Raw genomic sequence first — 12,480 nt, 5'->3', positions numbered from 1 at the left:
AGACTAGGAGGAAAAAGAAGCAGGTACATGATGATCAAGGAAGAAAAATGAATGCAAACTACTCTGAAAACAGGGGGTTATTCCGGAATGAGGTGAGGAAATGTAGAAGTGATAGCAGAAAGGAATCTGAAGTTGTGAAGGATGCAGGTGGTAGATTGTTAACCCATGGGCATGAAGTAAGGATAAGATGGAAATAATATTTTGAAAGCCTGATGAATGGGAAGAGAGAAAGCAGAGCCGCTGTAAACACGACTGGTTTTGGGGGTGTGCAGAGAAGGACTGCAGTACCAGGAAACGTGACACTCGCACAAGTGAAGAGCGCTGAGAAGCGGCTAAAAAATGGGAAAGCAGCTGGGGTTGATGAGGTATATGCAGGGACGATTAAGTGTAGTGGAGAGAGCGGAATGAAGCGCTTGTTGGAATATGTAAGAAGGCATGGACAAGTGAGACTGTCAGCAGAGTGGAAAATGGCTGTGATTGTATCCCTGTACAAAAATAAAGGTGAGCGAAGTGAGTGCAAGATTTATCTTGGCATAAGTTTACTGAGTGTGGTAGGGAAGGTATCTGGAAGAATTATGGTACAGAAAGTAAGAGAGAGATCAGAAATCCTAATGAGTGATGAACAGGTGGCTTTAGGAGTGGCAGAGGATGTGTGGATCAAATATCTGCACCAAGACAGATAGTGGAGAAGGCTTGTGAGAAGGACTATAAGGTGTTTATGGCATTCATGGCTCTGGATAAAACATACGACAAAGCAGACAGGGAAGGATTGTGGAACGCTTTCCGCATGTACGGTGTAGATGGTAAGCTTCTAGGTGTCGTCATGAGTTTTTATGATGGTAGTGGAGCATGTGTAAGGGTTAATGGGCATCTAAGTGAATGGTTCACGATCAGTGTGGGAGTGCGATAAGGTTGTGTGATGTCCCCATGGTTGTTCAATATATATACAGTATGGTTGGGGTGATAAGAGAAGTAAAAACACGAGTAAAGGAGAGGGGGATGGCGTTGGTAATGAATGGTCTATGTATCTATCTATTGCCAGACGCCTTAATCCCGTACAGGGTGGCCACAGACAAATTGCCTCCATGTTGCCCTGTCCCCCGCCATTTCACTGCCCTGCTTCCAACTCACACCCCCCTCTCTCATATACCTCTCCACTCCATCCCTCCATCTCATCCTCGGCCTCCCCCTCCCTCTCCCCCCCATCCACCTCACATACACTCTCCTGATCAGCCTATCACCCTCCATCCTCTCCACATGGCCAAACCACCTCAGTGTGTTCCTCCTAACGCTTCCTATCATATCCACATCCACACCACAACGCTCCTTTATATCCTCATTTTTCAGCCTGTCTCTCCATGTGACTCTACAGGGTCCTCTTAAATAACTCATTTCCACTGCTCTCACTCTTGACTTGTGTCCTTCCAACAAAGTCCAAGCTTCACTTCCATACGTCAGAGTTGGTATCACAATAGTCATATAATAACTTTTTCACTTCCATGCTCACATCCCTGTTTCTTATCACTGCTTTCAAGGAACCAGCAACCTTGCTTCCTTGTTGTACCCTTTCAAGCACTTCTTCCTCCAAACTTCCATCCTTACTCATCACACTCCCGAAGTATTTAAACGTACTCACATTTTCCATTTCCTCACCATCGAACCTCATTGTATATTCACTGGCTTCACCTCTCTCAAAGACCATCACTTTACTCTTCCCCTACATTCACCGTTAGATTCCGTTTCTTACACACTCTCCCAAACTCATCCACCAAGCCTTGCAGCTCCCCTTCGTCTTCACTTAACAACACAGTATCATCTGCAAACAACAGCGCAGGGAGTTTCCAAACATTACCCTCTCTCACTAGGGCCACTCCAACATCCACTGCCCTACCTTGTGCCTCTTTTATTACCCCACCCATGTACAGATTGAACAACCATGGAGACATGACACATCCCTGTTTCAACCCAACCTTCAAAAAGAAAAATTCACTCAGTTCACCATCCACATGCACTGCAGCCTTAGCACCATCATACATACTCTTCACAGCATTCAACAACTTTTCCATCTACTCCATATAATCTTAATACTTTCCACAATCCTTGTTTATCCACCCTGTTGTATGCTTTCTCCAAATCCATAAAGGCCACATACAACTTCTTTCCCTTCTCTAGAAACTTTTCCACTAAAGATCTGAGAATGTATATCTGATCTACACAACCTCTTCCCATCCTAAAGCCTCCTTGTTCTTCTCCAACTAATTCCACTGTTATTTCCCTAACTCTGTCAATAAGTGTCCTACCATACACTTTTCCTATTACACTAAGAAGACAAATGCCCCTATGATTACCACACACTTCTTTTTCCCCTTTTCCTTTGTACAGAGGAATAATTAAACCTGACTTTCAATCCTCCGGGACTCTACTTTCCACCTAGGCCAATTTGCATATCTTCCACATCCATTGTACCACCATCTGTCCCTTATGCTTCAGCATTTATCCACACACGACATCAATTCCTGGGGCTTTCCCCAAGTTGACTTTCTTCATTGCTTCCACAACTTCTATCTAACTGATTTCTTCCTGTCTTCTCACCTCCCTCCTTATCCCAGCCATTCCCCAGCCACTTATTCTCGCATTACATCCATTGTCTGTGTTCAACAACTTAAAGTGTTCTCTCCATCTGCTCACCTTTTCTCCCTTCTCCACTACTAATCTACCATTTTTATCTTTCACTCCTCGACTAACTTCGCTGCCACCCTGTCTTACTCTCTTCACCTCTTTCCAGAACATTTTCTGACAGTCCCTCCACTATACACTCATATTCCTTCCAAATTCCTCATTCACTCTCTTCTTATTCTCTCTTACTAATCTTTTCACCTCTCTCTTCCTTACTACATATAACTCTCTCTTCTGCCTCTCAACTTCTTCTACGCCCCTATTTCTCATCCATTCATTGCATGCTTTCTTCTTTTGTGCCACAGCCTGTCTCACCTCTTCATTCCAATATGCTGTTCCTTGCACCCCCTTCCACCTTCTCTTCACCCCACACACCACATCACATGCTGCACATACTTCGTCTGTGAATATCTTGCACATACTTTCCACGTCCCCTATTTGCTTCAACTCATATTTACCCAATCGTTCCTCCACTTCTCTCTTATATTCTGCCTTTTCCCTTTGTAACCTTTCCACTCTCCTTGCTACTACTCCTTCCTCCCGTCCTTCCCTTCTTCTATTTCTCCATCGTACTTGGATCTTGATTCTGGCCACCACCAAGTAGTGGTCAGAATGTCCACTCCCCAACCTCTATAAGTTCTTGCATCCATTACACATCTTTGCATCCTTTCATCCACACACACATAATCAATCATTGCCTTCCTTTCATTCAGTTTACCACCCACCCTTCTCATCACTCGCCATGTATACCTGTGGATTATTTTGTTCCTGAAGAGGGTATTGGCTATCGCCAACCCCCTCCCGGCAGAAATGTCCACTAACGCACTGCTAGTCTCATTTATCTCAGCAGGCACACCCCACTCACCAACTATTCCATCCACCTTCACATTCCCTACTTTACCATTCATATCACCAATCAAAAACACTCTCTCATTCCCTCCAAACATACCCATGCACACTTCCACATTTGTCCAGAACTCTTTTCTCGCTCTGCTTGCACGATCTTGCATTGGCGCATACGCGCACACAATTGCCCGCATTTGTATTCCAACTTTCAATCTTACTTACACAGTCCTTGAGCCAACTGATCCATACTCTCTTATGTTCTTCTTCCATCTTTTACTCACAACAATTCACAGTCCTCCTTTTGCCCTCTCATTCTCACCTACTCCTGCACACATACCCCATCCATACTCCCATTCTCTCACACTCTCTCCTCTCCATTTAGTTTCAGTTCGCATCCTCAAGCACCTGGACAATCTCTCTCTCTTTCACCTTATCATTCGCATCCCTTACATTCCACGTCGCGATCCGTACCACGTCCTTTGTCCTGTCCTTTGTCATCAACTTTTAGTCAGTCTTTGTCCGAGGCTTCTTGTTCATCTTTTTAGCTAGCTGTTTTCTGGGGAGGGGCACTAACCCTCCAACAAACCCTTTTAGTCACCTCATACGACAAGCAGGGATACTGGGGAAGTATTCTTGAAAAAAACCCTACCCCCACGGGTAATGAATGGTGATGGATGGAATATCTCAAATTTGCTGTATGCTGATGATGTAGTACTACTTGCAAATACCGACAAGAACTTGGTAGACTGGTGCAGAATTTTGCTGATATCTGTGAACGTCGTGCCTGGAAAGTAAATGTAGAAAAGAGCAAAGTGATGGTCATTTGGAGAGAAGGTGACTCCCAGTGTGAGGTTACAGTGAATGGAGAAAGACTAGAATTGGTTAAAGAGTTCAAATACCAAGGTACAATGATAGAATAGAGAGGAAAATGTGCAAAAGAAGTGGAAAGTAGAGTGACACAAGATAGGAAAGTACCTGGTGCAATGAAGGCCCCCATATGAAACAGAGGCTTGAGTGTTGCAGCTGCATGAGGCTTGCATGAAGGATTGTTAGTGCCAACTTTAACGTGTGGAAGTGAGACTATGGTGTGGCATGAAAATGAAGAGTCAAGAGTTGGAGCATTGGAGATGGGACTGCTGTGGAATGTATATGGAGTACAGAGAGTGGAGAGGATACGAAATAATATGAGTTGTGAAAGACGTGGAGTGAGGAAGTCTGTGGACACCAGAATCGAGGAGAGAGTACTGAGATGTTATAGTCATGTGGAAAGAATGGATAACAATAGAGTGGTGGAAAAGGTATATCTGAACGAATTTGAAGGAGGGAGGAGGCGAGGCAGGCCAAGGAAAAGGTGGAGGGATATGGTGGATGAGTGTGTGAGGAAGAGTTTTGGAAGTCGGTAAGGGTAGAGGACTGACAAGAGATGGAGCTGGCTGGATGAATATTTTGAGAAGTGCATGACCAGAGATTTGGTACCGCTTTTTAACGTGACAGCATCCGGACTGACTCTGTCGGATACGTTTATGTGAAGCAACAGAATGTGGTGAATATTTTTTGTGTATCAGATAAAGGCAGGATTCCGGGGATTTAAATGGTGAGCGAATGGAAACGTGACCCATTGGACTGGGCAAATGTGGGTTGTCTGGACATTGTTACTCCTCACCCTGCTCTAGGGTGGGAAAGGTGGTCTGGATGATGATGATGATGCAGAGTACAATTCTCATGGGTGGGGAGGCTCCCCCACATACAGCTCTTCTCAAAAAGGTGGAGTAAAAGGCTTTTCGTCTCATTAACTCTCCTCCTCTTTCTGGTTCCCTTTAACCTCTGTCTCTCTGCCGCACCGTTGCATCTTTATCTCTTTTCTGTCGTTACTTCAATGGTCACTGCCCCTGTGAACTGTCTGCTTGCATCCCTCCACCATTACGGCGGGCGCGTAGCACCTGTCTAGCAACAAACTCTCAGCCCTTTTCTGTCCAGCTCTGTAACGCAAGAGTTAACCGTTACCCTCATTCCATGCATGCAACAGATCAGCCCTGGAATTGTCTCCCTTTGTCTGTATTTCCCACTGCCTATGAACTCTAGTCTTTCAAATGCAGTGTGTCGAGGCATCTCGAGGTGAACGAATCTTGAATTTGGTTCTCCCATGTTTTTGTTTTTCCTTGGATGGAACAATTTGCAGAATCTTGGCCTTTGGTTCCATCTTCCTCGTCCCTCCCCCCCCAAAAAAAAAGTTTTGCTACATTCAGACGGTTTTATTCAACTTAAGGAGAGAAATCGGCAATGAAGAGATTATTGGGGACATTTTCTAAGGCCTTATCAGTAAAACGTTTGTCATAAGTTTAACAAAATCGTCTGTCGGTAACAAAACTAAAATGTAAAAGATGTCACCGTACTGAAGGGCTTAATCTGTTGTGTCTAAGAACGTATCGGTAGAATAGTCGTGCTGGTGGTGGTAGTTGTGGTAGTAATAATGGTAGTAGTAGCAGTAGTAGTAGTAATAGTAGTAGTAGTAGTAATAGTAGCAGTAGTAGTAGTAGTAATAGTAAGGGTAGTAGTAGCAGAAGGAGGAGAAGTAGTAGTAGTAGTAGTAGTAGCAGTAGCAGTAGTAATAGTAATAATAGTGGTAGTAGTAGTAGTTGTAGTATTAGTATTAGTAGTACTTGTAGTAATAATAGTAGTAATAGTAATAGTAGTGGTAGTAGTTGTAGTAGTTGTGGCAGTAGTAGTAGTACTTGTAGTAGTAGTAGTAGCAGCTGTGGCAAGCTACGAGCACAGAAATTCACTCAGGCTCACCGAATCCTTGTCACAAAATATTTGCGCCCAGGTTGAGACGAGTGAAATCGACCACCAAAGGCAGAAAGACATAAAGACACAGATAAGCAAGGAGCAAGAAGCAAGAAAAAACGACCAGCTGCAACACATAATCGAACATCTAACACCAGACAATTGCAGAAGAGTCGAAATTGCACAGGAGGCATCGAACTGGCTCAAAACCCTGCCTCTCAAGGCAAAAGGCTTCCACTTCAACAAACAAGAATTTATTGAGATAAGGATGGCCAATAGAGAACCTACCTCAAGACTGTGCCTGTGGCACTGCCTTTGATGCAAACCATGCAATGGTATACAAGAAGGGAGGCTTTGTTTGCATCCGACACGATGAAGTACGCAACCTCACTGCCAAAATGCTGCAGGAAATATGCCATGATGTCACGCCTGAGCCAGCTTTGCCTGGACGGCGAGCACTTCACCCACAGAACAACAAACATATCAAATGATGCAAGTGTGGATGTCAGTGCTCGAGGTTTCTGGACATATGGGCAGAGGGCATTCTTCAACTTCAGGACATTCGATCCCATGGCAGCATGTCATCGCGAACTGTATCTCGAAGCTGCACACAAAAGGAATGAACAAGAAAAAAATAGAAATTATCAAGAAAGGATCCAACATGTGGACCACGGTCGATTCACTCCCCTTGTGTTCAAAACATCAGGTGGGATGGGTCTAGAGGCGGCGAGATTCTACTCGAGACTGGTAGAGGTTCTTTCTGAGAAGAAGCGTCAACCGCAGAGTTCTGTTATGGCCTGGATGAGATGTCGACTGTCATTCTTCCTCGTGAGGTCTGCTCTGCTATGTCTCAAGGGCACAAGATCATCAGCCCTCAGGCCTGTCCCTCTGGCGGGTATGGATTACGAAGCTACAGTGGTCGAGAGTCGCATAGACCAACGACACCAATAGTTTAATGTCTTAATTTACACTATATCAATAAATATATAAAAAAATAATAATAGTAATAGTAGACGGTTGGTAACCACAGCCTTTGGCATACTTGGGGCCAACGGATTGTAATATGAGGGTTAGTGTTAACCTTCACATTACAACTCCAAATGGTGAACTGTATTAGGAGTTCATGTGTGGTAGATGGGGGCGCTGTGTGGTAGGTGGGGGTGCTCACCATCCACTCACTTGATGTAGTGCTGCTCTCGGGTGTCTGCCCTTTCCTCTCCTCCATCCTTCTTTCCATCCATCCTCTTCTGTCTTTCTTTCCTTCATTCTTTCCTCTTCCTTCTGCCTGTGGGACTCTACACTGAGTGACAAGCCAGATGGTTTCCTGTACACCATGAAACCATTTAGTACGCTGGGTGGTAACCATATAACCAAATTTTGGCTCCTGGTGGTTTAGTGGGTAATAAAGGTGCTCCAATCGGACTGACCTGGTGAAGGCTTATATCCAAGGGGTGGTTGAGGTTTATTGCTCATGTAATGCCACTCAGGGATGAGTGAGGCTGGTCACTCTCATCTTAAATGCCAGGACCAACTTTCCTAGCCCCGGGCTCCTACGCTCCTCATGAGGCAACGTAGGATTAGATGATGTATGGATGGTTTTGAACTTCACAATATGATTCCCTAATGGATGGAGGTGACAGAGCGACTTGGAGGCGTTTTGTCTGCGGCCACCCTTTGCGGGATTAGGGCGTCGGCCTATATATATATATATATATATATAATAGTAGTAGTAGTTGTTGTTGTTGCTGTGTAACCCCAAACTTATCTGAACGTGAACCCAGCAGAATGCAGACCACAGGTGCACATCCTCTGCACTCCACCATCCACCTGTCGGGGGACTGAAGCGGATTATGGTACCTTTTTATATTCCGGCAGCTCCATCACCTGGTCATATTAGTTCCACCACTTGAAGGCGCCCTTATCTTGCACAGAACGGATGAGTATAAAGAAAATAATGTCTTAGTGGTGGAGTGATTAGTGCAAAGACAGGTACCCTCACGGCCAGGTAATGAGGACGGTTATATTCTGAAGCTTACACACACACACACACACACACACACACACACACACACACACACACACACACACACACACACACACACACACACACACACACACACACACACACACACACACATAAAGGGTGAAATACAGACACACACACACCTACCGTACCATAATTATATCTAATCAACTATTTACTCTCATATCATTAATAACCAGAAAGCACTGAGAGAGCACATACCTCCACCAATGCCATTGCCATTAAAATGGATCCGGATCCGTGGAGATATTGTGTGCAATATATAGGATCCGGATCTGCCCTCCCAATTTAAATAATTGTTCCTTAATCGTTGGTTCACTCCTCCACAAAAATTTATTGAAATACATTGAGAACATTTGGAAATGTGCCTGATACATAGGATCAATATGCGGATCCGGACTCGTTAAAAAATTTAATAAATTCTTTCTTGGCCCATGGCCCACCCTTCCACAAAATTTCAATGAAATTCATCGAGAACTTTTTGAGATACCGTGTGGACAAACAAACAAACAGACAAACAGGTGAATACATAACCTCCTTTAACTTTGTTGGCAGAGGTAATGCTATTCCGAGATAAAGGCGAGTGATTAGATTTAACCTTGGTATCTGTATGAACTAAAACTAAAAAACAGAGGAGGGGGTCCCAAGTCCCCTCACCCCGCCCCTTTTAGTCGCCTTTTACGACACGCAGGGAATACTGTGGCAGTATTCTTCCTAACACAACCTGGCTGCAGAGTAGTAGTACCACCCCATTGTGCGGCCAGATTGTGTACCCCCCGCCACAGGAGGGAACAATCTGGAAGGGTGTGTGAAAGGAACAAATTGAAAGTAAATGAGAATAAGAGTAAAAGGATGAAGTGTACGAGGTTGGTAGATGATAGGCGGATGAATATAGTTTTGAATGGCGAGTTGCTTGAGGAGGTAGAGTGTTTTAAATATCTAGGGTCACATGTTGCTGTGGATGGAAGTATAGATGCAGAAGTAAAATTTAGAATAAATGAAATAGGAAAGGTGCTGGGAGGAATGAAAAAAGTGTTTAGATGTCGTTCGCTTAGAATGGATGTAAAGAGAAGGCTGTATGAGGGTGTTGTGGTACCGACTGCATTATATGGGGCTGAAACATGGAATATGGGTGTAGCAGAGAGGAAAAGTTTGAATGTAATGGAGATGAAGTGTCTGAGGAGTATGTGTGGAGTGACGCGTATGGATCGAGTGCGAAATGATGAAGTGCGAAGGAGAACTGGAGTTGTTCGGGAGATGGCTGATAGAGTTGAGCAGAGGGTGTTGCGATGGTTTGGGCATATGGAGAGAATGGATATTGAGCGATTGGTGAAAAAGATAACTAGATCTGATGTGAGAGGTGTAAGGCTGAGAGGAAGACCATGAATAAGATGGATGGACAGTGTGAAGAGAGCGCTGGATGCGAGAGGGATGTCTGTTGAGCAAGGAAGAGTGGCTGTGCGTGACAGAAATAAATGGAGAGAAATTGTGAATGAATAAGTGATGACGCAGCCCTGAGGGGATATTCTCCCGCATTTGGTCTGATCAGCTAGTCAGGTCAGGTACGGGTAAGGGGATGGGTCTGTAATGATGTGGCAGGGGTAAACCAGCTCTGCTGTAGGGCCCTGCTGCGGATGTCACTGATTGCATTGCGCAGTTGACCCTTGTGCGGTGTGGTGTGGTAAGGATCTGTCCGTTCTTCCCTTTGGGGCTAAGATGCGAATGAATGTGTTTGAATGGATGAGTAAATGGGGAGTGTGTCGTCCTGTCTCGGCTACCTCCCTTTCCTTGGGGGAAGCAGCCTAGGTATATAGATAGATAGATAGATCTGTATGAATTATCTCCTTCAGCACTAGAGCCTTCAAATGCAAATAAAATCCTCTGTGATGGCCAGATTGTTGTGGGAAATTTTTTTTTTTTTTTTTTTTTTTTTTATGTGACCGACTCTGGGCATAGGCTTCACAGCCTGCTTTCAAGGCCCAGTAGTCCTCCTACGTACCGCACACCTCTGTACACCCATTCCTTAAATCTAGCTTAAACCAGGTGATCGATGGATGTTTGATGACTTAGAGGGGCATATCTCCGACAAGGACAAAATAATTTCCAAACCACTAATCATAATGTGTAAGTTTTTCCCATCACTGATTAGGGTTTTGCAAAAAGTGTTTTCCGGATCCATAATCTGTAATACGATCCGGATCGGTCCCAAAAGTTAATCGATTGTTCCTTGGGACATTGGCTATTTACCCACCAAATTTGGTCCTAATCTCTCCTTTACGTTTTGAGTAATCCTGGTAACAGACAAACAAACTAACAATCAATGGTCCCCAAAGTTAATCGATTGTTCCTTGGGACATGGGCTATCTAACCACCAAATTGGCTCCGAATCTCTCGTTTAGTTTTTGAATAATCCTGCCAACAAACAAACGAACAAACAAGGGTGAAAACACACTCTCCCTGTCGGAGAGAATGAGGTTGCTCTGCGTATATATATATATATATATATATATGAAGCCTAATATTTCTGAGTGCATAGTGTATGTTATAATATTGTATAACTTTCCTCCCACTGCACTAATTAAAGAGAAAATAGGCTTAAAAATTCATTTGTGTCATCTAATTTAAATGTTTCAAATAATTTTTGGAGAAACTGTTCATATCAAAGCAAATCCTCTGTCGCACTTCAATTCCTGAGAGGCTAGGTTGTACTTTCCCGTGTCACAGTATGCTGGGTAATAAAGGGTAACGCAGGCATATCTGGTTCATCTTGTTGGTAGAGAAAACTTTGAAATACATCTTTACTACATTCAGCTATTAACCCAACAGTACCCATTTTCACATGGTATATTATCATTGGCGTTCCTCACAGTCCACCAAAGTTCCTGTTCCTGCCACCTATTTCTGTTGTCCCCCACGCCCATCTCTTTACCTCCTTCAACATTTTCATCTCAAACTGCAAATTCTTCAGCAGCCATAATCACAGAGTATGCTTTCTTGCCCTAGGTCCACCGCCCACAAAATTACCAGCCCGTCCCGCTTATTCCTTTGCTCACGGCGTGATCGCAATAATGCACTTGTTCTTCGCACATATGGAACAAGTACATCTCCACACCTAGCTAATCTGTTTATGGTCAAGACTGTCAGTATAATTAACTACAACTTACCACAGCAAGGGTATCTCCATAATGCTTCAATAGGTCCAACATGTACAGGGCAAAGTTGATGTTGGGGAGGGGGGGGAGTGGGCCGGGTCCTTTCCACTCCAAAACTTGGGTCTCTCCATCCTCCCCTCTTACCTCCTCACTCTTACTCATTTCCACTGCTGAGGAAAGAAGCCTTAAATTAATGACTATCGACTTCACAAGGCTCATTTAGGCAGCTTTTTTTTCTAAGTCCCACTCTTCCCATAGTATTCCACCCACGAAAGCTGTTGTTATGCCCCCACTTGTACTTTTGGGTGAACAAAGTCAAGGGGTAAACGAACTAACCCAGAGAATGACTGGTCCGAAACTTCCATTTTCGAACTGAGCGTGCTAACCACCGGCAAGGAAAGACGGGTGGACGGACCAGCAAAGGAATTTTCTATCTGTCTATTGCCAGACGCCTTAATCCCGTACTGGGTGGCCACAAACAAATAGCCTCCATGTCGCCGTGTCCCCCGCCATTTCACTGCCTTCTCCCAACTCACACCCCCCTCCCTCATAATTATACTTCTCCACTCCATCCCTCCATCTCATCCTCGGCCTCCCACTCCCTTCCCCACCCCCTACCTCACTCACATACTCTCCTCGTCGGTCTCTCACCCTCCATCCTCTCCACATGGCCAAACCACCTCAGTGTGTTCGTCCTAACGCTTCCTATCACATCCACATCCACATCCACACCACAACGCTCCTTTATATCCTTATTTGACAGCCTGTCTCTCCATGTGACTCCACAGGCTCCTCTTAAATAATTCATTTCCATTGCTCTCACTGTTGACTTGTGTCCTTCCAACAACGTCCAAGCTTCACTTCCATACGTTAGAGTTGGTAACACAATACTGTCATATAGTAACTTTTTCACTTCCATGCTCACATCCCTGTTTCTTATTACAGCTTTCAGGGAACCAGCAACCTTTCTTCCTTGTT

At 44.4% G+C, this 12,480-nt stretch overlaps 1 protein-coding gene across 1 annotated transcript in view; it reads right to left on the bottom strand.

Annotated features, from left to right (window-relative positions):
- Positions 1 to 11,664, bottom strand: part of LOC145411350 (uncharacterized) — a 128,336-nt gene extending 116,672 nt beyond the window's left edge. The window contains exon 1 of the mRNA XM_080281376.1: positions 11,515 to 11,664. Coding sequence (XP_080137502.1) covers positions 11,515 to 11,664 — 150 coding nt within the window. The remainder of the gene's footprint in view (positions 1 to 11,514) is intronic.
- Between the last annotated feature and the right edge of the window lie 816 nt (positions 11,665 to 12,480).

This window comes from Coenobita brevimanus, chromosome 89 (genome assembly GCF_032717465.1).
Source record: "Coenobita brevimanus isolate Jiangsu-jjx chromosome 89, ASM3271746v2, whole genome shotgun sequence".
In the NCBI taxonomy this organism is placed as follows: Eukaryota; Metazoa; Arthropoda; class Malacostraca; order Decapoda; family Coenobitidae; genus Coenobita; species Coenobita brevimanus.
Note: the sequence above shows the minus strand (reverse complement) of the source record. Positions and strands in the feature narration are given on the sequence as shown.